Source organism: Colletotrichum paranaense (genome assembly GCF_030867605.1).
Source record: "Colletotrichum paranaense strain IMI 384185 chromosome Unknown Scaffold_20.1, whole genome shotgun sequence".
NCBI classification, from domain to species: Eukaryota; Fungi; Ascomycota; class Sordariomycetes; order Glomerellales; family Glomerellaceae; genus Colletotrichum; species Colletotrichum paranaense.
Window position 1 is genome coordinate 401,028 of NW_026848978.1, and position 18,529 is coordinate 419,556.

The 18,529-nt window shown below is 55.5% G+C and overlaps 6 protein-coding genes across 6 annotated transcripts; 4 read left to right on the forward strand and 2 right to left on the reverse strand.

Annotated features, from left to right (window-relative positions):
- Positions 1–722: 722 nt before the first annotated feature.
- On the reverse strand, positions 723–1,157 carry CPAR01_15656 (uncharacterized protein; the record flags this gene model as incomplete). Its single annotated transcript, XM_060499904.1, has 1 exon — positions 723–1,157. One exon carries the CDS (start codon positions 1,155–1,157, stop codon positions 723–725), a length of 435 nt encoding a protein of 144 aa, XP_060341480.1.
- A 1,350-nt stretch (positions 1,158–2,507) lies between these two features.
- CPAR01_15657 (eukaryotic integral membrane protein) lies at positions 2,508–3,667 on the forward strand (the record flags this gene model as incomplete). Its single annotated transcript, XM_060499905.1, has 2 exons — positions 2,508–2,884; positions 2,944–3,667. The coding sequence occupies 2 exons, from the start codon at positions 2,508–2,510 to the stop codon at positions 3,665–3,667; spliced, it is 1,101 nt and encodes a 366-aa protein (XP_060341481.1).
- Positions 3,668–6,472: 2,805 nt separating this feature from the next.
- On the reverse strand, positions 6,473–6,904 carry CPAR01_15658 (uncharacterized protein; the record flags this gene model as incomplete). The annotated part of the gene is made up of 1 exon (XM_060499906.1): positions 6,473–6,904. The coding sequence occupies one exon, from the start codon at positions 6,902–6,904 to the stop codon at positions 6,473–6,475; it is 432 nt and encodes a 143-aa protein (XP_060341482.1).
- Positions 6,905–10,577: 3,673 nt separating this feature from the next.
- Positions 10,578–11,131, forward strand: CPAR01_15659 (uncharacterized protein; the record flags this gene model as incomplete). Its single annotated transcript, XM_060499907.1, has 2 exons — positions 10,578–10,981; positions 11,014–11,131. Coding segments are annotated over 2 exons (522 nt in total), but the record flags the coding sequence as incomplete, so codon positions are not given.
- Positions 11,132–14,130: 2,999 nt separating this feature from the next.
- On the forward strand, positions 14,131–14,949 carry CPAR01_15660 (uncharacterized protein; the record flags this gene model as incomplete). The annotated part of the gene is made up of 1 exon (XM_060499908.1): positions 14,131–14,949. The coding sequence occupies one exon, from the start codon at positions 14,131–14,133 to the stop codon at positions 14,947–14,949; it is 819 nt and encodes a 272-aa protein (XP_060341484.1).
- Positions 14,950–15,099: 150 nt separating this feature from the next.
- CPAR01_15661 (tetratricopeptide) lies at positions 15,100–18,083 on the forward strand (the record flags this gene model as incomplete). The annotated part of the gene is made up of 6 exons (XM_060499909.1): positions 15,100–15,256; positions 15,310–15,513; positions 15,573–15,655; positions 15,710–15,982; positions 16,037–16,438; positions 16,512–18,083. 6 exons carry the CDS (start codon positions 15,100–15,102, stop codon positions 18,081–18,083), a joined length of 2,691 nt encoding a protein of 896 aa, XP_060341485.1.
- Positions 18,084–18,529: the final 446 nt, after the last annotated feature.

Genomic DNA, 18,529 nt, shown 5'->3' on the forward strand with positions numbered 1-18,529 from the left:
GACACGCAGGCGGGAGGCCCAGAAACATTCCCAGTCTTGTGAATCTGGTGGCTGTTTCTGGCCCCCAGCATTGTTCCACGACCCAAGGTACACAACTAAAGCAGGGCCAGACACGCGCGGAAGCACGCCGCAGAAACAGACTTGCCAGGCGTGCCAGGCTAAGGAGGGAAGATGAGACGAGCAACGGGACCAGTTCCCAGCAGCGCCAGACTATGCTTGTCTGGTGCACTGGGACCACTGGTGCTTGTGTGTGTTCTGACGTCTCCGCCCAACCGTCGTCTGTCTTGATTGCGGCACGGCTTAGCTTGTATGCACAAATCGATACGTACATGGCTTTCTTTCTCTCTTTTTGCCCCATACGGCCACCGCCCTGGAGGCTAATGCCGAGAGAGGGCCGCGCCTCTTGGGGCTGCAGCCCGCGCAGATGGGCAGCGGTTTGTCTGTTTCCAATTCTTACCCGTCATGTACGTACCGCCAAACCTTGAATGAGCAAGGCAAGGTACGGTGCCGAGTGGGGGATACTGGTCATTACACCAGCTGGGGGGAACGCTCGTGGTCGGAGTCGGACGAGACAGCCGGAACAAGCCTCTCTTGTCTTGAGGATTGTGGCCGCGCTTTGTTGTGTCAACGACGTATGTTTGACGACGAAATGCCACTGTCGTCGTCGATTCAAGCGTTCGTTGCCTTTCTCGGTACTCCTCACATCCTGCGTTCTCTCCCCTCTACCAAGCTCTCGTCTGTCTGCCCGGAAAGGTCATCTCTTGTGTGTACGTGGCATTGCCCATCAAGGGGCCTTCCTGGCGGGAACCGCTGGTTGCGAGGCGCCATGGGTGGGTGTGGACAAGGATGTGATGGCTGCATGGCCTTCGATCTTTAATAGCTCCGGGGACTTCTTCAGGCCCCCCTGCCACCGCCTGTCTGTGAGCACTCGCTGCTGGCCAGTCACACCGGCACATCAGGCCAAGCCGAATGGGACCTCGTTTTGTGGACAAACCCCGTCCCGTCAACGTTGGCCGACGTTTTGTTGTTCGGAAACACCCCTGGGAATGGCAGCACGCTCTCACAGAGATCACCCTAGCACCCTGGCACAGACTCAAACGATGCCCATTCGTAGTGTATCCGTACTGGCGCTTGTGCTGTTTATTACCCGTTGCCATTTGGGTGTTCGGATTTCCTGCCTCAATGGCGACATGTGTCGCAGCGCAATACCGCCGCAGCGTCTGGGGTAACAGGTATTGAGATGACGAGGGAAGGGGTGTGTCGGGCTTGAGCCGCTAACTGCGGACTGGGTATCGGGAAAGCTGGCATTCGTTGTAACGATGGCAAGCGATCGTCTCGTTGCGAGTTGGGTGGCGACCAGTACTTCAGATTGACAGTTGTATCCTTCTCTGACATTCAGTAATGCCACTGCGAACGCAACGGCGTCTCTCCCCTAGCGGACGAAGTCGGCCTAGTCAAGTAAACGAGCGATCTGGCACCTTTTCTTGGTGGTCCTAGGGCAGCCCGTCCGAGGTTTGCGGTACCGTCCGAAGGCGTCTAGGGGCCTCTTCTCGAGTCAGTCTTGGCCGCCTGAGCACTGTGGCGCCCTCACCAACGTGAGCCACAGCTTGCGCTGGGAAAAGGCATTCTCATCCGTCACAGCATTCCCCCAAGGAAATCGTTGAAATGGCCTTTGGTCATGGCTGTACCGAGACAATAAACAACAACAAGGCTTTTTCCTGCCGAGAGGCCGGACGGGACAGTGGCACCTGTGGGAGAGGGCGGACGACGGCTTCTGACTGGCACGGCCGGGCTGAGCTGGCGTTCAACCGAACCAAGTGCCCTTGGAAGCCCTGCAGGGATGGAACCACGAGATCTCCCCGTTTCGACCGCATCGAGGACTCGTCGTATCCACCAGTGGAACACTCCCACGCCCCCCTCTCAGCCCGTTCATCGCCTTGCAGATGAAAAAACTCGGGGCCCTGTTTGTGCTGCTGCTTGTGCGCCGCACCTTGCCTCTTATGTGTTGTACTCCATCTGTTGATCCGCCGCAAGTCGAAATTTATCGCAGGATTCCTACTGCTGTAGGACAATCCTAGACGTTGATATTGGCAGTCAGAGACACATCGTTGAGAGAACTTGAGGCACGAGAGGGAGTCTCGAGGGAACGTGGTTCTCAGGTACGTACCGCAACCGGGGAGAGAAGCTGCCCGTGTCAATTTTGCTGGGAACCCGCCAAAATGGACCACGGGATCCAATCAGTCCCGTCTGCAAGGACCGTGCGCCAAGCTTCCAGCTCTTCCCCCTGTCGGGACTAGCTCACCTCTAATGTCGGTATGACTATTAATCCGTTCAAGGGACCCACTGAAACGACCCCGGGACGCCTTACCAGTCACGTCCAAGTGTCCCCTTGTGTGAGGCTCCAGGAACCAGATATCTGAAGGGCAAAAAAAGCGAGCTTGCCCAACTCACGATCCCAACCTGGATGAGCTGTTGACGACCTCCTCCTCGAACGGAAGCTGTCCAAGATGCCGCCCCGAATCAACATTCCGCCGGTCACCCGGGTTCTGCTGGCTGTCCTCGTCGTGCAGTCGTTTCTGAGCGCGGCGATCCGCTATCGTCAATGGAGCGCGACATCCGAGATCGTGATACCGTACCTGACGCTCATCCCTCAGCTCTCCCTTATTTATCCGTGGACGTTTTTGACCTCAACGTTGGTCGAGAACAACATCTTCACTCTCGGAATTGCCGGCGTCACCATTTACCAAGGCGGTAGATACCTCGAGAGAGCTTGGTCTTCAGCGGAGCTGGCCAAGTTTGTCGCCGTCACGGCGCTGATTCCCAATGTCCTGACCTTTGCGCTCATGATCATCTTCTTCACCCTGACAAGGAACGAGCGTTGGACGTAAGTGAATCTTCGCCTTATGTGTCTGCGGCTAGCAATACTAACGAAGCTCCTGACAGACTGACCGTTATTGGCGGCACGATCCCGATGCAGATCTCTTTCCTCGTCGCATTTAGCCAGCTCGTCCCGGCGCACACCGTTACTCTGTTCCGCGGCATCCTCTCCCTTCGAGTTCCGCGATTCCCTCTATTATATCTCGGCATCGTCTTTATTCTGTCTCTGACGCCGCTTTTGACGGCGGCCTCTTTCTCCCTTGCTCTGAGCGGCCTGCTAACGAGCTGGACATACCTCCGCTTCTACAAGACCGTCTTCCCCGACCTCGACTCTTCTCAGCCGACTTCCCTCCGCGGAGACGCCAGCGAGACGTTTGCATTTGCCGAGTTCTTCCCGGCGCCGGTGAAGCCCTTCGTTGCCACCCTTTCAAACCAGATCTTTGAGGTGCTGGTGGCGATGCGGATATGCAGCCCCTTCTCCCCGGACAACGTCCCGTCCGGACGAGGCAACAACTTCATACAGAGAGGCGCACCTGGTGGTGCGAGAGCCGAGGCGGAGCGGAGACGAGCGCTGGCACTGAAGACGTTGGATCAGAGGCTCCACGCCGCCACCGCGGGCACACCGGCACGATCTTCGTCACAACCTCCGGCGCAGCAGCCCACGGGTCCGACGGTACAGACGCAACCGCAGCCCAACACGCAGACGGCTATGACTACGCAGCCTACTGCGATGCTGGGGGAGACCAACTACCACCCCGAGCAGGAGTCGAGCGATAAATCCGCATCGTGAGAGGGAGAGAAGGGGAAGAGGCACACACACTTCGCTTCGACTAGAAAATCGGTTTACTTTCCTTTCTTTCTGGCCAGGTCTTGAGCCGATTTTGGACGATTGGACTAAACGGCGACGGCGCCGGTTCATGGCTGCGGCCAACTGTGTACTCTTATGTGTTGATCCTGGGGGAAACTTTTTTCTAATTCGGGTATTTTTTTCCTTTTGTTTGGCATCGGCGTCTAAAGACGGATACCTTGAGTGCGCGCGTGCGTGTGTAAAGCGGTATGAGCGGCGATCCAGGATTATGACAGCGACGGTTTGGGCCTATGTAGTGGTCTAGAGCTTCTAACCTACTACACCCCAATGGGCGTAAATTCGAAATGATGTATGTTGTAGACTTACAAAGCCTTCTCTTTTCGTTCTGTCATCAGAGTGCTTCAATTCGGATGCATGTCCGCGCGCACTTCACGAAGATGGTTTTCCCACGTGCTGCGCCATGATGGCCGACGACGTGCTCCACCAGCAGATACCACCCGAAACAAGATCTCCAATGGTGGGAAGGGGCATCATCCACTAGGATCCGATTCTTCGGCGCCGAAGGACCGAAGAGAGGGCGTTTAGAGCAAGGTAGGTATGGAGTGAAAGGACGGGGACCTCGTGTGAGATGGGTAGGTATTTACCCTCGGACCTAAAAGTAGTTGGAGTCATGGTGGCCGTACCCGTTCCGTATGCACCCTCGGACAGTGTTCGTTTGCGTACCTTATATTAGTCCCAACTCCGGGGTGCTTTTCTCTTTTGGAATGTTTCCTTGACGGGACTCCTTGATTGCCGTCTTCTTTTGAAATCTCATTTGTTCTCTTGGTCCTCGGACCGGTATTCGGTAAGGGTTTCTCTCACCGAGTGTCCACTTCAGTCCCCCTTCCCTTTCCTTTTTTTTTTCTTTTTTTTTTCTTTGGCGTCTTTGCGACTGACACGCGCGATCACCGGTCCGTGAGCTGACGGGGGCCATTCGTGCCGGGGCGCGGACGGAACCCGCCATCCACCACCCACCACCCACGGGCCCACCCCATGCCAAGGTACTAAGAAACGGCCTTTACTCCGTACAAACCAAGGTAAAGCATCCGTACCTGTGGTAATTTAACGAGGTGTTCAAGGAAAAGCAATACAGTAAAGGGGAAACTTTGTGCGCGTGAATATTGTGCGAGGCTTATATAAGACTACGGAAAATTCTGAACCACGTTCCGGTTCCTGCTTGCTTGACATGTTAGTGGCCAGGACGCTTAGGGGTAAGAAGGAGGTTGTGTGTGTCCTTTGGTTCTGAGGTCTGACGATCTCGGGTTGTCCGATCTTTTTCCTCCTCCCATGTTGCCGTGATGTATGTATACTCATCCACGTGTAGAGGGTGATCAGCATGTTGTCGAGAGCTTCAGTATCGATGATGAATGACCATAAACAATATTTGGCTTTCCATAGTGACATCTCCGCCAAACTAGCACCAAAGCTACCACTCGGGGAGTCGTACACCTTGAGACAAAAAGCTCGATCTAGCTCAAGAAAACATACAAACCACTTTTCGGATAATCGGTCTTGTCAAAAAAAACTTTTTTGCCTTTATACCACCGCGCTCTGAAACCTTTCCGTCTCTCCTCATCTCGAGTCGTCAGCGGGCATTGTGGGGGGGGGGGGGGGGGGGAGGGGGGGGGGGGGGGTGGGGGGGGGGGGGGGGGTGCGTGGGGGGGGGGGACCCCCACAAAGGAGATATTTTGTGGGGGGGGTGGGGGGGGGGGGGGGGGGGGGGGGGGGGGGGGGGGATCAGGTGAGGTGGGTGTTTGGGGGCGGGAAGAGGTCTCTGCGGGCGTGCGATACCCGAACATGAGATATTATTACGGGCGCGACAGGCGAGCTGTCTTTTTTTTCGACGTTTAAAGCCTTGACTTATCCCCTTCGAGATACATAACTTGCTGTTGATCAAGAGAGACCATCTTTCCATCTTTCTTCGGTGGAGTTTTCTTCGAGTGCCTTGCGGAATATAGGTAGTCCAACAATGACTCCACACATCCCGTGGTGAATCGAGCCAGCGCTTATGCTTTGCGCCTCCCTCCGCGGTGGCATACCATGGGCTGTGGTATAATGTGGAGATCAAGCAACGCAAAGGCAAAAGCCCAGAGCCCCCTTACTCAAAAGCGCGATGTCGAATGCCTACCTATACAGCCCATAGTGGAATGAACGAAAATCCCGAGGAAAGAACGCGGTCTTGGATTTCCCGTGAGGAACTGTCGGGATTTTCTTTAATGAAACCACATTCCGCCACTATCTCTTCCGTCCAACACCGCGCGTTCCTGCGGACTTTCTATAGTACCAGTAGTGATTTAGAGTTGCGGGACACAAGAACCGAGGAATGTAAGAACCGTCGATCTCCGGTACCTGCCTGCACACCATGCACGTCAAATGATAGGTGGCAAGCTGTTCTGTATCCGTACGGAAAACCATACCTAGATCGAAATAGATACACGTCTCCCTCCCAAGGACGCCATTGATACTCATGCAACCATAGGAGGCTTAACAAGTCCGTCGGGGGGAAAATAGCATTAGCGGAGCCTAATACCTTTCGTGTTGGGTTGTTCTTGGGCGTTCTAGTCGTTTGAAAGTGTTTGGATCGAACGCGCGCACGGATTTCCCGGTCCGAGGTCAAAACGAGACGAGTCCGAGATGGGAAGAAAAAGTGAGCGGAAGTACTCCGTATAGAGAAGAAGAGAATGAAGAGAAAAAAAAAACGCATCATCGATAAGATCTCCGAGGAAGTAAGATAGCGAGTGTCATGTTTCAGAAATGAGGGAGAAGGAGGAGGAGGCCTAAAACAAGCAAGGCAAATCCATCGTCCCTTTTTCTGAACTTCAACCCAATAAATCCAAACCGTTCTCGCACTTTTCTCAGGACGTGTCTCATCTTGTCTTTTTCGAAGCTTCTATCTACAGTTGATGGATGGGGCGCCTGACTTTGCGAGCTTGTCGTTTGGGTACCTAACCGTAGCAAGAGGGCAGCGTGGCGAGCGAGCCTGAAAAAGTCTGCTCGTCCTCGTAGTGTGGCATCGTAACGCATTGTATACCAGACGGTTAATGCATCGGGGATTGAGAACTTAAGATTGACGGGGACCTTCTGTCGGGCGTGACGGACATGGATGGATGTCGAGCCGCGACGTCCGGTGAGCAGCGAGAACAGAGACCAGGAGCAAAAGGTTGAGAGACCTCTAGACATGACACATGAACCTCGAGGCAGGTCGCCTGTGCATGACACAACCGCGGGAGAGACGGGGAATCGGGGTCCTGGTCAAGGAATCCTTGATCGTCCTGTCTCTTCCTTGCTCCCTTCTTTTATGGTTCCTGCAATCCCAACGTCTTACGTCTCTTCTCTGTAATGGAAAGCGAACCGATGTGTGCGTGCGTTTGATCAATGCATGGCAAAGGTGGATGGTATGCACAGAGGCTTCATCACCACCATCAGCAGCACCCAAAGGCTCTATCTTACGTAGGCCTAGGGGTTGGTTCTCCGCGAGTCACTACCGCTTTCTTGGCGGTGACTGGACGGAATAAACGAGCCCGAAGATTGCCATCTGCGAGAACGACGATGGAGCAAATTCGTCTTGGCAGGGCCAGTTCAGGCATCTGGTTCGAGAATCTGATGCAATGTCAAAATGCCCAACAGCGCTGCCCAATGACTTCCATAACATTTCGGTGTACGACACTTCTATGATGGACTCGGTGATGTTGGGAAAAAGGAATTCGGACGCGTCAAAACCGCCTAGACACTGGGCGCCTGTAATCCCGGGGCAATAGTCTGGAACGGCTAGTAGTTGACGACAACGGCATGCGCCGATCTAAGGGTACGTATCTTAGCGCATGCCTTAGGCGAGGGTGGGGAAGGCTTGCCGTGGTGCTTGCTTTGTTTGCCTCGAGGGGTTGAAGGCCAAGGGGCAGCAAAGAAGGAAAATTAGAAAAAAGGTTTCTGCCGATGTAGCGTTAGCTGACCGGACCAATCACGGCGAAAAACGTGACGATGCTGGGGTTTCCCTCACGCATTTGGGGCGCCGAGGGGGGGATGACGAGGAGAGGATTCGAGGTCCCCACTTTTAGCGAGCCTTATTCAGCAGGTGCTTTTTGGCATTTGTGGTGTTTGGGGTTCTGGGCCGATGATTCGGCGATAGGCTGGTGGGTTCGAGGCTGGTAGACTCAGTGTGGAGGTGAGCTGAGCCACAGCCGCCCGAGTGATCCAGAGCGACGACGAGTTCAACCCGAGTTTATTCGTGGAATGAGGCCGCAAAAGTAAGCCTAGCACTAGTTCGAGACGTCGACATGTCCTGTCCCCGACAAGGGCAAATCGAATAAACGCGCCGTTCGACCACAAATAGCTTGGCTCGGCCTACGGCTTGGCTTTTGAGGCCTGGTGGAAACTCTTCACCACTGGAGGCTAGGACTTGGCATTGGCTGAGTCGGCTTCCCCGTGGCGCGTGCAGACCTGGATGCCTGTGGCTCGTGTGGTGGGTTTGCAACCTTGCTTTGGAGGTGTGGCATCCCGTTCGGAGAAGTCTGTCTGGGCCGCCGGCTGGCTTGGGCTGGGCTGCATCATTTGTCTCAGCTTTTAATTGATTCCCATGTTCCACAACCCTCGCAGGAATGTGTGCCCGCGTAGCCGTGGGTGGCACCCCCCGCTGAAAGTCATCGGCAAGTAAAAGTAGGTATGAGCAGAGGCACTCAATTGAGCCTCCCGCAGTGCTGCTGCTGCTGCTGAGGCGGTGTCGAGTGCATTTGGCAAATTGCCCTGCATTGGCGATGACTCTCGCATCTCTTTGGACCTGTGGACTATGACTATGTTGCCAATGCACGAACATCGTGGCATCGTGATATCGTGGTATTGGTGTCGTGTCGTGGATTGATGCTGTAGTAGGACGCGGGACGCGGGTGTTTGAGATGCCCGCGCTTTGCGCCCAGCGATTCGATCTGCGGTCACCCTAGCCACACCATATTCCATACAGAAAAGCTGCTAGGATGGTAACAAGACGAGTCAACAATAAGAGTCTTGAACAGGGCGATGGAGACGAGGTCTGGCCATCGCGTCAGACACGTATCTGTGTACATATTTTCGCAGTGTGTCGTGACCGGGAAGACCAAACCAGTCTGACCATAGCGAGAGATGGGACGGTTTGCGGGGCCCTGACTGTCGGGGATAGGCTCGTCATTTTGGAGACAAGCTCACGTGAAGTGGTTGCCGACAAGACCGAGTCCCAGACTTAGTGCAGACCCAGACCCAGTCTCCGCCGTTTACCTTCACCGCATGATGGGTCCTGAGAAGCGTTGCGACTTACGTACAGGATGGGGGGAGCCTCAGGGAGGAGGACCATCGTCGTCGGAGTGCGGCACCAGCCAAGCCATTCCTTGAACGTTGTATGTTTGGGCCGTGTGCCGCGCCGGTTGTATTTGGACTGCGTGACTGCGTGACTGCGTCTAGAAGGGAAAATAGAATGGAGACAAGGCCCTGGGCTGGGGGTTCCCGAGCGACGCAGCGCGTAACCTTAGAAGTTAGGGCAAAGGTTGAATATGCAAGCTCGTCAGCGCCAGCGGCCAGGGCAGGGTAGGCTGGAGAATTTGCTCGATTTTATTATCCGCTTAGGTCGAGAGATAACGAGTCTTTATGTGGACCGCGGGAGGTAGGAGAGATGCCAGCCAAGCCCAAGAGTGAGCCAATCCGTCGAGGAGATCAGCATGGCAGCGAAGCAAGCAATATCAGCTCTTCGTGCTTAATATGAGCTTGTGCCTTCTAGACCCGTGTTCCCGCGAGTAACCGAATGCTGTCAGCCTCCCAGGAGGTTCCGAAGTTCTCACCAGAATTGATCGCTATACGCCGTGGCTCTGGAGGTCATGATGGCCAATGGGCTGTAGCAGCTTCGGACTGATCGATCACGATGGTGCCAAGTTATGTACGGATACGGATAGGCATAGGCTTCCATGCGGCTGCTTGGGATATGCGATGTTAGCAGTGGCAGTAAAAGGAGAGGGAACCTAACTTGCTGGCTGAAGTGCGTAAGAAGATACGTACCACTCAACCGTTTCTTGTGCGTGCTTGTTCATTTCCAGCCCAGCGAGAGAGGGAAAAAAGGGGGGCCGAAGGGTTCGAGACGGGCGGACGGTATCCATACGGATCCAGAGGGACGAGCACAGAGCAGAGACCATCTACGGGAGTACATTCGTACATAGTAAGGGAAAAGCAGAAAATACCCGGGCTACCGGGGGTGTGAGGCTTGTACGAATTGGGAAGAGTGAGAGAAGAATGGAGGACAGAAGAAACATGGATGGGCCCAGCGGCCGTGTGCCGTGCCACTCGACCCCGAAAAAGGCTCTGCGGCCCACAGACTTTGCCAGTACGTACCTGTAGCGCACCGTGGCTAACGCCAAGGAGTCAGATCAGTCTCCCCGGCGGTACGTCAGGTTCGACAGGTTGGGCGGGAGGCACCAGATATGCACGTAGCCTCAATACGTACTGTATCTCCTGCCGCCGCAGAGCACCTACCTCACGACTCTTCCTCGCTGTTTCTCCATCTGTGGCCTTCGCCTGTGTGAGGTGAGGTACCTTCCAGTGAACCAATCTATCGAGGCAGATATATTGCGATGAACAAAACACCTCGAGACCTGTGCCCACTCTCTCCCCCCGACTTTTATCTTGCCACGACTCATTGTATGCGTGACTTCTTAACCACAAGCACCAATTTAATTGCACGGGACGGACTTTGGCAGCCCGCCCCCCGGCACCTTATCCAGAGCTTATCCATCCTCACAATCACGCATTTCCATCGTACGGAGTACCTTACTATATCCTTCCCAGCCTTATTAGCCGCAAGGTTCCTAAACCTCGCGAACTATGTCTTCGTAGAGAGCACCTACCTGTTTCTCGCCCACCTCAGCACCAGACCACCGCCCTTCTCCCAATTCAATTCTCACGTCGCCTCGGTACCTCTCCCACCGTGATACCGTCACCATCTCTTCCACACCACACACTCCCGCACGCGCGCACATACACACATACAGACACACACACACACACACACACACACACACACATCCGACGCAGACACGCACACGCACATCGGCACAGCGTGTACGCCCACACATTACAGTGTCTATCTTCCCCATCCCTTGCGTTTGACGCCGCTGTCAGTCGGGTACCCTCGCACTGCTCCAAACGGCCTGCATATGCGAGAGATGGCTGCATCCTTCCTCCGCCTACCTTGCACGTACATATTGCGGTACAGCCTGGCTACGCACACAATCTCTCTCTCTCTCTCTCTCTCTCTCTCTCTCTCTGCCTGGTCCAAGCCAAGGGTTGGGGGAACGGCAGGCAACCCCATCCACACCCCCCTGTTACGGGCACAGAGACAGACGTAGACGCCCCCCTTCACTTGGTTGCTGTCGCAATTCGACTCTCACACCTTGACCCCTGACGGAACCCCCCTCCTCTCCTCTCCTCTCCGAGGACACCTCAGGTAAGCCTCCGGCCTTCCCTCCCCACTCTGCCTAATCTAGCCATGATCCCCCTCCAGCCTGGCGACGATGGCGGCGGCGGCGACCGGATCCCATCGAGCTATTTGCAGGTCCCAAGCAGAGCCCACAGGTGCACCCGCGTCATGTGTGTATCCTGTATCTGCGGCTTGGTCCACACGCTCACAAGAGCACTACTTGTACACTACTTGTACACTACTGCGTACACAATAGCGTACGACTACCTACGGATACGTCTACGAGTAGTCCGTCATTTCTGTCCGCTGGCTAACGTAGTGTGGACCGCACTGCAGGAGAGAAAAACAGCGTGCGTGCACCACCTGCTCAAACCGGTCCAACTGAAGAAGTGAGGGGGCCCAGCCACTGCGGCGCCAACTGACGATAGCTTCGTATCGAGAAGCTTTTCCTGCTGGACTCAACCACCGATCCGCCATGATCTCTGCAGATTGCGGGTATGAGCTTATTCAACGATTGCGAAGTCTGGTGCGACACGAAAACAAAGACAACACACCAAATAGCTCGCCCACAGGTTCATTTGGTACGGTGGTTTCGAAGAAGCCGACGAACCACCAAGCCCATCCCATCACGATCATCAGGCGCTGAAACCGAAGATCTCAACCGGGGGAGGGTGCCGAGGAATAAGGAATGCAAGTGTGGTGCCTGAAGTGTGACGGGAGAAGACCGCATGCCAGCCAGAACGCCAGCGACAGGAACACCAGCCCGCGCAAGAGAAGGGTGCAGTGGGAAACTCTCGGGAAAGGTAAGGTAATTTACAACTGACTAGCGAGCAGTTGCGGCACGGATGAAGTCACATCGGCGTCCTGAGTGGATGGATGCAGCGGTAGCAGCGATGACATGAACCAAACTCAAAGTTCGTCTTTTCTTGTGTTGGTTTTGGCTTCTGGCATTTCTTCGACGGTGCGATCCACTCCCCCGATCAGGATCTTGGAGCTTGGAGAGGAGGGAGGGGGTCGCCGGCCATGCACTCACCTGCCCTGGGCGCAGCCTAGCCCAGCCCAGCCCAGCTCAGTCAGCCAGCCAGCCCGGGCGGCCAGACACACCAGTGGCACCACAGAGCCGGACTCAGACTCGGAGTTTGATGGATGGGTGGGTGGATGGATGGTACCTCCCGTCTTCTCAGGGGGCGCTTCCCCGGAGAAGGGCTGGGAAGGGCTACCTATCCGTACCCTTCGGTGAATATTAACCTCCCTGGGCCTGACCTGAGGTGAACGATGAGGTGACCTCCTGGAACTCCAGACACGTGGGATGTGCCGTAATGCAGTTTAGCGGCGGCGGCCTTCAACCACAGCGTTTCTCCCTTTTCTGCTGGGGGGATTATTCCATTATCTTTATTATTTCGGTGCGTCGCTCTCTTTCTTTTATTGTTTTGTTTCTGATAATTTGCTCCCTTCTCTGACAGTCGTTTCGGTTGATCTTCAGCGTACCCGTCAAAATCAATCTTTGCCAACCTTTATTACGCAGTATGGTCAGAAGCTTGTTGGTCACGATTCAAAATGGTCCGAACGGGATGACTGGAGAGCTGTCTGATTGATTACCCATGGCTATGTGCCATGTCGCATGCTGGCAGCTGGCTTGAACATTTGCCTCAGGCAAACCCGTCAAGACCCATACCCTCGGTGTTCTTCCGCCACAGTGACTGGGAGAAAGCAGAGAGGATGGCGCCGCGATGCGATGCGACATGGCTGTCTCTTGTTTCAAACTGGCTGCGAATGGCATGTCCAACTGGACGGTCGCTGACATTCCTTGTCCGTAGATCCTCGATTGGACATGCCAGAGGGGGCAGCTACAATAAGGTAGGTAGTTGACTCTAAAGATGAGCGCCAAACGGAGGATACCCGCGCACTTGTTCCGTCCGCTTCCTCTGTTTTTGAGATGCCCCAATCGCACCGTGTCTCTTTTCTAGCACACAATGCAGAAACGTGATAGTGTAATAGAGCATCAACCCTCGCGAAGCGTGGTCCAAGGCTGTATCACGTTACGCAGCAGAATGCGACACTCACATCTGAGTGCGTTTATATGATGGCAGACGGTAACAGTCGGTTTTGAGGCCTTCTTGTCAGGTTTTTTTTTTTTTTTTTAAGCTTGCCTCAGATTTTGTCGGATTATCAATGAGCTTGCAACACCATTGGGGAGCAAAGTTTGGCGATGCCTTGGCATCATGTCTGGCCCTCTCGTTGATTTGACGTGTGAGTTGGGTGAGGGTCCCACTGAAAGCCGCCGCACCACCAAGTTTGAGAGAGAGTCTAAACAACAGTCGACCACGCGATACCTTCTAGGGGCGGCTCATCGGTGTCCTGTGCAATTAACCTCGGAAATGCCAGGTAGCTTGGAGGTGGACTACTTTTGTTATAGCACATGGCACATGGCTCAGGCTCTGGGTTTTGGGGCCATCTCACGTCTTGGTGCATCTGATGACAAACGAAGCAAAGCGCGTCGAGCTGCCGACTCGTACTTTGCAGTAGCAATGAGAAGAAAGAAAAAAAAGGGGAGGGGGTCGGGTCTGTCTGCAAAATGTGTTTCGCTAGACTCGCAGAGGAATCATCCGCACCCACATCTTTACCACAGATTTCCGCAGTGAGGTCGACGTCTCCATACGCCAAGGTACGTTATCCACCTCTCTGCTCCCCATTTCGGAGCTGCAGGAGCCAAGCACCAAGCAAGCAAGCAACCAAGAGGCCGATGGATGGATGGGTGGATGGATGATGGATGCCTTCAGTGTAAGGTAGCCATGACCCATGGCAACTTGGGAAGTATCCGTACGAATAGAGGAGGGGAAGGGAGGGAGGGACGAGGGGCGACATTGCGTTCAGTGGGAGTGCCCGCCGCCCGCCTCCATGAAATCTGTATGTATGGTACGAAGTACTTTGTATTCGCACTCCGTACCTGGGCCTGGCAGACGGCGTGGACGTGGCCATGGTCGTGGTTATGGACGACGGGGGGGGGGGGGAGAACATGGGCATGGATGGATGGATGGACGGATGGATGGGCTGGGCGTGTGGGCGTGAGCGTGAGCGCCCACGGGTGGTGAAGCGTGAGAAAGATGGAAGAAGCGTGGGTGTGGCACCGTGGGTATCGGCTCCAGCTAAAGGGACGCTAGCCAAGTTGCTTTTTCAGATGAGATGGGCTGGCTTGTTCTCCATCCGTGCCCCGTCTTTCACCCCGGCAGCAGCATGCACCCTAATGAGACACCCATCCACACCCCTGGTCCCCATCGTCTCGTTTCGCTCGCTATGGATCAGCTCTGCCGCACCCCGTGCCGTCGCCAAAGTAAAAGAAAAGGAACGGAAGGGTAAAAAAGTACGTACTTTCCGAGGGTTAGGTGAGTTTGCGAGAGTGATGGAACCTATTCTCGCAGCCTCCCAACTTCCCTCTCACCTTCTTTTCCAATTCCCCAACTTCGCCCTGAGCTACAACGGGGGCGCTTCGATCCATCGCTGTCGGGTCTCGCATCCCTTCTTTACTCACAAAACATCATCATTGTCTTGTCTTGAGCGCTTTCTGCGCCCTTGCCCCATCACCCTCATCATCATCCTCTTCTTGTTTGGCTTTTCTGTAGCTTTTTGGCGTGTCGCCGCTCCAGACTTTCTCGCCCAGCCTCCCGTTGACCGGTTGCACGTCGAACCTCAATCCGTTCGATTCGTCGCAACAACTGAGCCCGCGCCCTTGGAAGCCGCGAGCTGTTCCTCAACCACCACAGACAAGACCAAAGACTGTATGGCCTCGCGCTTTTAGTCTTTAATCTTTCTCCAAGTAAAACTACCTTTTATAATTGCGACGTCGTTGCTGGTAGAATCTAGCGCCTCTTTGCGCGATCGTCAAGACAATCCATCGACGCATTCACAGGAGCACGCGCACACCTAGTACGCCTCGACTCCCAACACAATGGCGAACCATCACCCTTCGCCAACCATGGCCATGCAGGGGCAGCAGCACGGCGGCCCCCCTGGACCCCCTCCGCCGCCGGGCATGCAGCAAGGGCAGAACTATGCACCTTCGCGACAAATCCTCCTCATGAACGAAGCTGTCTGGATGCAGATTGGTAGGTGCATCGCGATCGTTGATACGCGCAGCTCGTTCTAACAATTGATGCAGGCAGTTTTGCTGAGCTTCTTGGTAACCTCGAGGAGGCAATGAAGGCCTACGATCGCGCCCTCCAAGCCAACCCGCAGTCGGTCGCGGCCATGAATGCCATCAGTTTGATCCTGCGAACGCGCGAAGAGTTTCACAAGGCAGTTGACTACCTGCAAGCAATACTCAAAATCGACAATACCAACGGCGAGGCCTGGGGCAGCCTGGGTGCGTAACAAGTCCCCGCCCTATGCTCAACCAACGCGACTCGTGCTAACTGCTCACAGGTCACTGCTACCTTATGATGGACGACTTGCAGCAAGCCTACGCCGCATATCAGTCCGCCTTGGTCAACTTGAGGAGCCCCAGGGTTAGTAGCGCTGCCTCCGGCTCTCTGGGTTCTTCAAATACTAATACAGCACAGGAGCCCAAGCTATGGTATGGCATTGGTATCCTTTACGACAGATACGGCTCTCTTGAGCATGCCGAAGAGGCCTTTTCTCAGGTTATGCAAATGCAGCCCGACTTCGAAAAGGCCAACGAAATTTACTTCCGTCTCGGAATAATATACAAGCAACAGCAGAAGTACGGCCAGAGTCTAGAGTGCTTCAAGTACATCGTCAACTCCCCACCCCCTCCTCTCACCGAGGAGGACATCTGGTTCCAAATTGGCCACGTTCACGAGCAGCAGAAGGATGTAAGTATCTCCTCGTCGGCAATTGACAAATACCGCAACTAACGCCCGCATCAGTACGACAGTGCCAAGGCTGCGTACCAGAGAGTTCTGGAACGCGATCCTAGTCACGCAAAGGTTCTGCAACAGCTAGGCTGGCTTCATCATCAGCAGAGCAGCAGCTTCCAGAGCCAAGAGCGAGCTATCGAGTTCTTGGAGAAGTCCGTTGCCGCCGACCAAGGCGACGCGCAAAGCTGGTACCTTCTTGGTCGGTGCTACATGTCTCAACAAAAGTATCCCAAGGCATACGAAGCCTACCAACAGGCCGTCTACCGCGATGGAAGGAATCCGACTTTCTGGTGCTCTATCGGAGTACTGTACTACCAGATCAACCAATATCGCGATGCCCTCGACGCGTACTCTCGTGCCATCCGGCTCAACCCCTTCATTTCCGAGGTCTGGTATGACTTGGGCACATTGGTAAGTGCAAAACCTATCAAGATCGAACAGCTTGGGAAAAAAGAAAAAAAGGCAACGTTACTGACCGACTTAGTACGAATCTTGCAACAACCAGATCAGCGATGCGCTTGACGCCTACCAGCGCGCTGCAGAGCTTGACCCTCAGAACCCCCACATCAAGGCTCGTCTGCAGTTGCTGAGAAACGGTGGCGCCAACGGAGGACAGCCTCCCAGCGCTCCCCAGCCTGCCGATGTCCATCCCCAGGCTTACCAGGTCGGCCCTCCGGCTCCCCAGTGGGGAAGCTCTGCTCCTCAGTCGCAGCAGCAAGGACAGCAGCCTCCTCCGCCTCCGGGACCCGGCGGTCCTGGAAGCAACGGCTGGGGTCGGCTTGCGGACATCAACCCTCCTCCTCAGCCACCCAACCCGTATGAGCAGCGTGGCGAGTTCCGTGGCCCAGCTCCCCCCATGCCGCGACAGCCTAGCCCGAGACAGGAGCAGCAGCAGCAACAACAACAGCAGCAGCAGCAACAACATGGTGGTCGCCCGCCGTATCCCGAGCCGCTTCGTCGGATGGCTAGCCCGCCATCTCACTACGCAGGACCGCCGCAGCCGCCTCAGCAGCAACAGCAGCCTCAGGGTCCTCCCACGTCTGCGCCGCGCACCATCAACCCCAACTACACTCAGCCGTCTTCTGCTCAGATGCCTCCTATGAACGTCGGCCCCAATGGCCCTCCTAGCCAGCCGCCTCACTTCCGCGGCACCAACAGTCCCCGGCCTGGCGAGAGGCCCATGCATGACAACCGCATGCCCTCCCCCAAGTCGGCGTACCCCCAACACCAACCTCCTCCGCCACCGCCGTACAGCCATCACCCTGACGGCCCCACCCCCGGACCCATGGAGGCTAATGCCCCGCCTCCACCTCCTCCGGGCTCGATCACCGGAGACCCTGCATCGCAGCGCAATGAGCATGACCGTCCTCCTTCTGTGGGCCCCAAGCGCATGCGTGAGTGGGAGGAGGAGTCCTCTCACAAGCGACCGGCCAACGACGAGAACCGAGCCAGGCTCGACGACGTTCGCCCTCGCCGCCCGTCGACTCCTCCGGGACCCCGGGACCAGTACCGCCGCAACTCGTCAGAGGCACGCCGTTTTGAGGATCAACGCCGTGCCGAAGACCAGCGGAGAGCGGATGACCAGAGAAGGGCAGAGGACATTCGGAGGGGCGAGGAGCAGCGCCATGCCAACGACGGGTACCATCCGTCAGAGGCCGCGCACCACCAACCCAACCACCCTATGCCCAACAACCATCTCCCGCCGATGCAGTCTGCTGCTGCGCCGATGCAGAACATCCTCCATGACGGACCGCAGAACGGACCCGGGCCTGCTTCCGGGCCCGCTCCCGGCGTCAAGGAGTACCCCGCTGAAGAGCGCCCGCCCCTTGAGCACACCCCTGCTCCCCGGCCTCCGCAGCCCAGCGAGCCCGAACGTGCAGCGAGAAAGATGGACGTTGATGAGGACTACGACGATAGCGGTGAGGATGAGAAAAAGGGCGCCGCCGCCACTACCAACGGGTCGGGCCCGGCTCCGGCGTCGGGAGAGACTAAGACGCCTACGAGCGCAAGCATCAACGGCCTGATGGGGCCAACTCCCAAGGTTGAGTCGACTTAATGGATCAACGGCTTTGACGTGGTTTGCTTTGTTTTATTTGTCTTGAGGGATCCTGTGTTCTCTTATCGTGTATACCATTTCCTTCCTGTTCCTCGTTCTATCTCCAGAATCCCCTTTCAACGGGATGCTGGTGTGTCTACCTGAGGCACTACGGTAGCTTATGAAGAGAAAAAGTAGTGGTGAATCTAGACTGCTTGAATGACTAAACAATATTAAACCATATTTGGCTTCACCTGTCCAGACCAATCGACCCCTTACAGGGGCGAACGAACGTGTACTCTCAGGAAAGTTCTGCATCGTGCAAATGGCAGAGACTTCAAGTGTTTGGCGTGCTCCTTGGTGGGATGCAATCCAGTCCTCAGGTACGTACCTTCTCTCTACACAGTACACCTCCACTGATGGAAGATTCAGGCTGATTGTGGACCTCGGAAAAGACGCTTGGACCA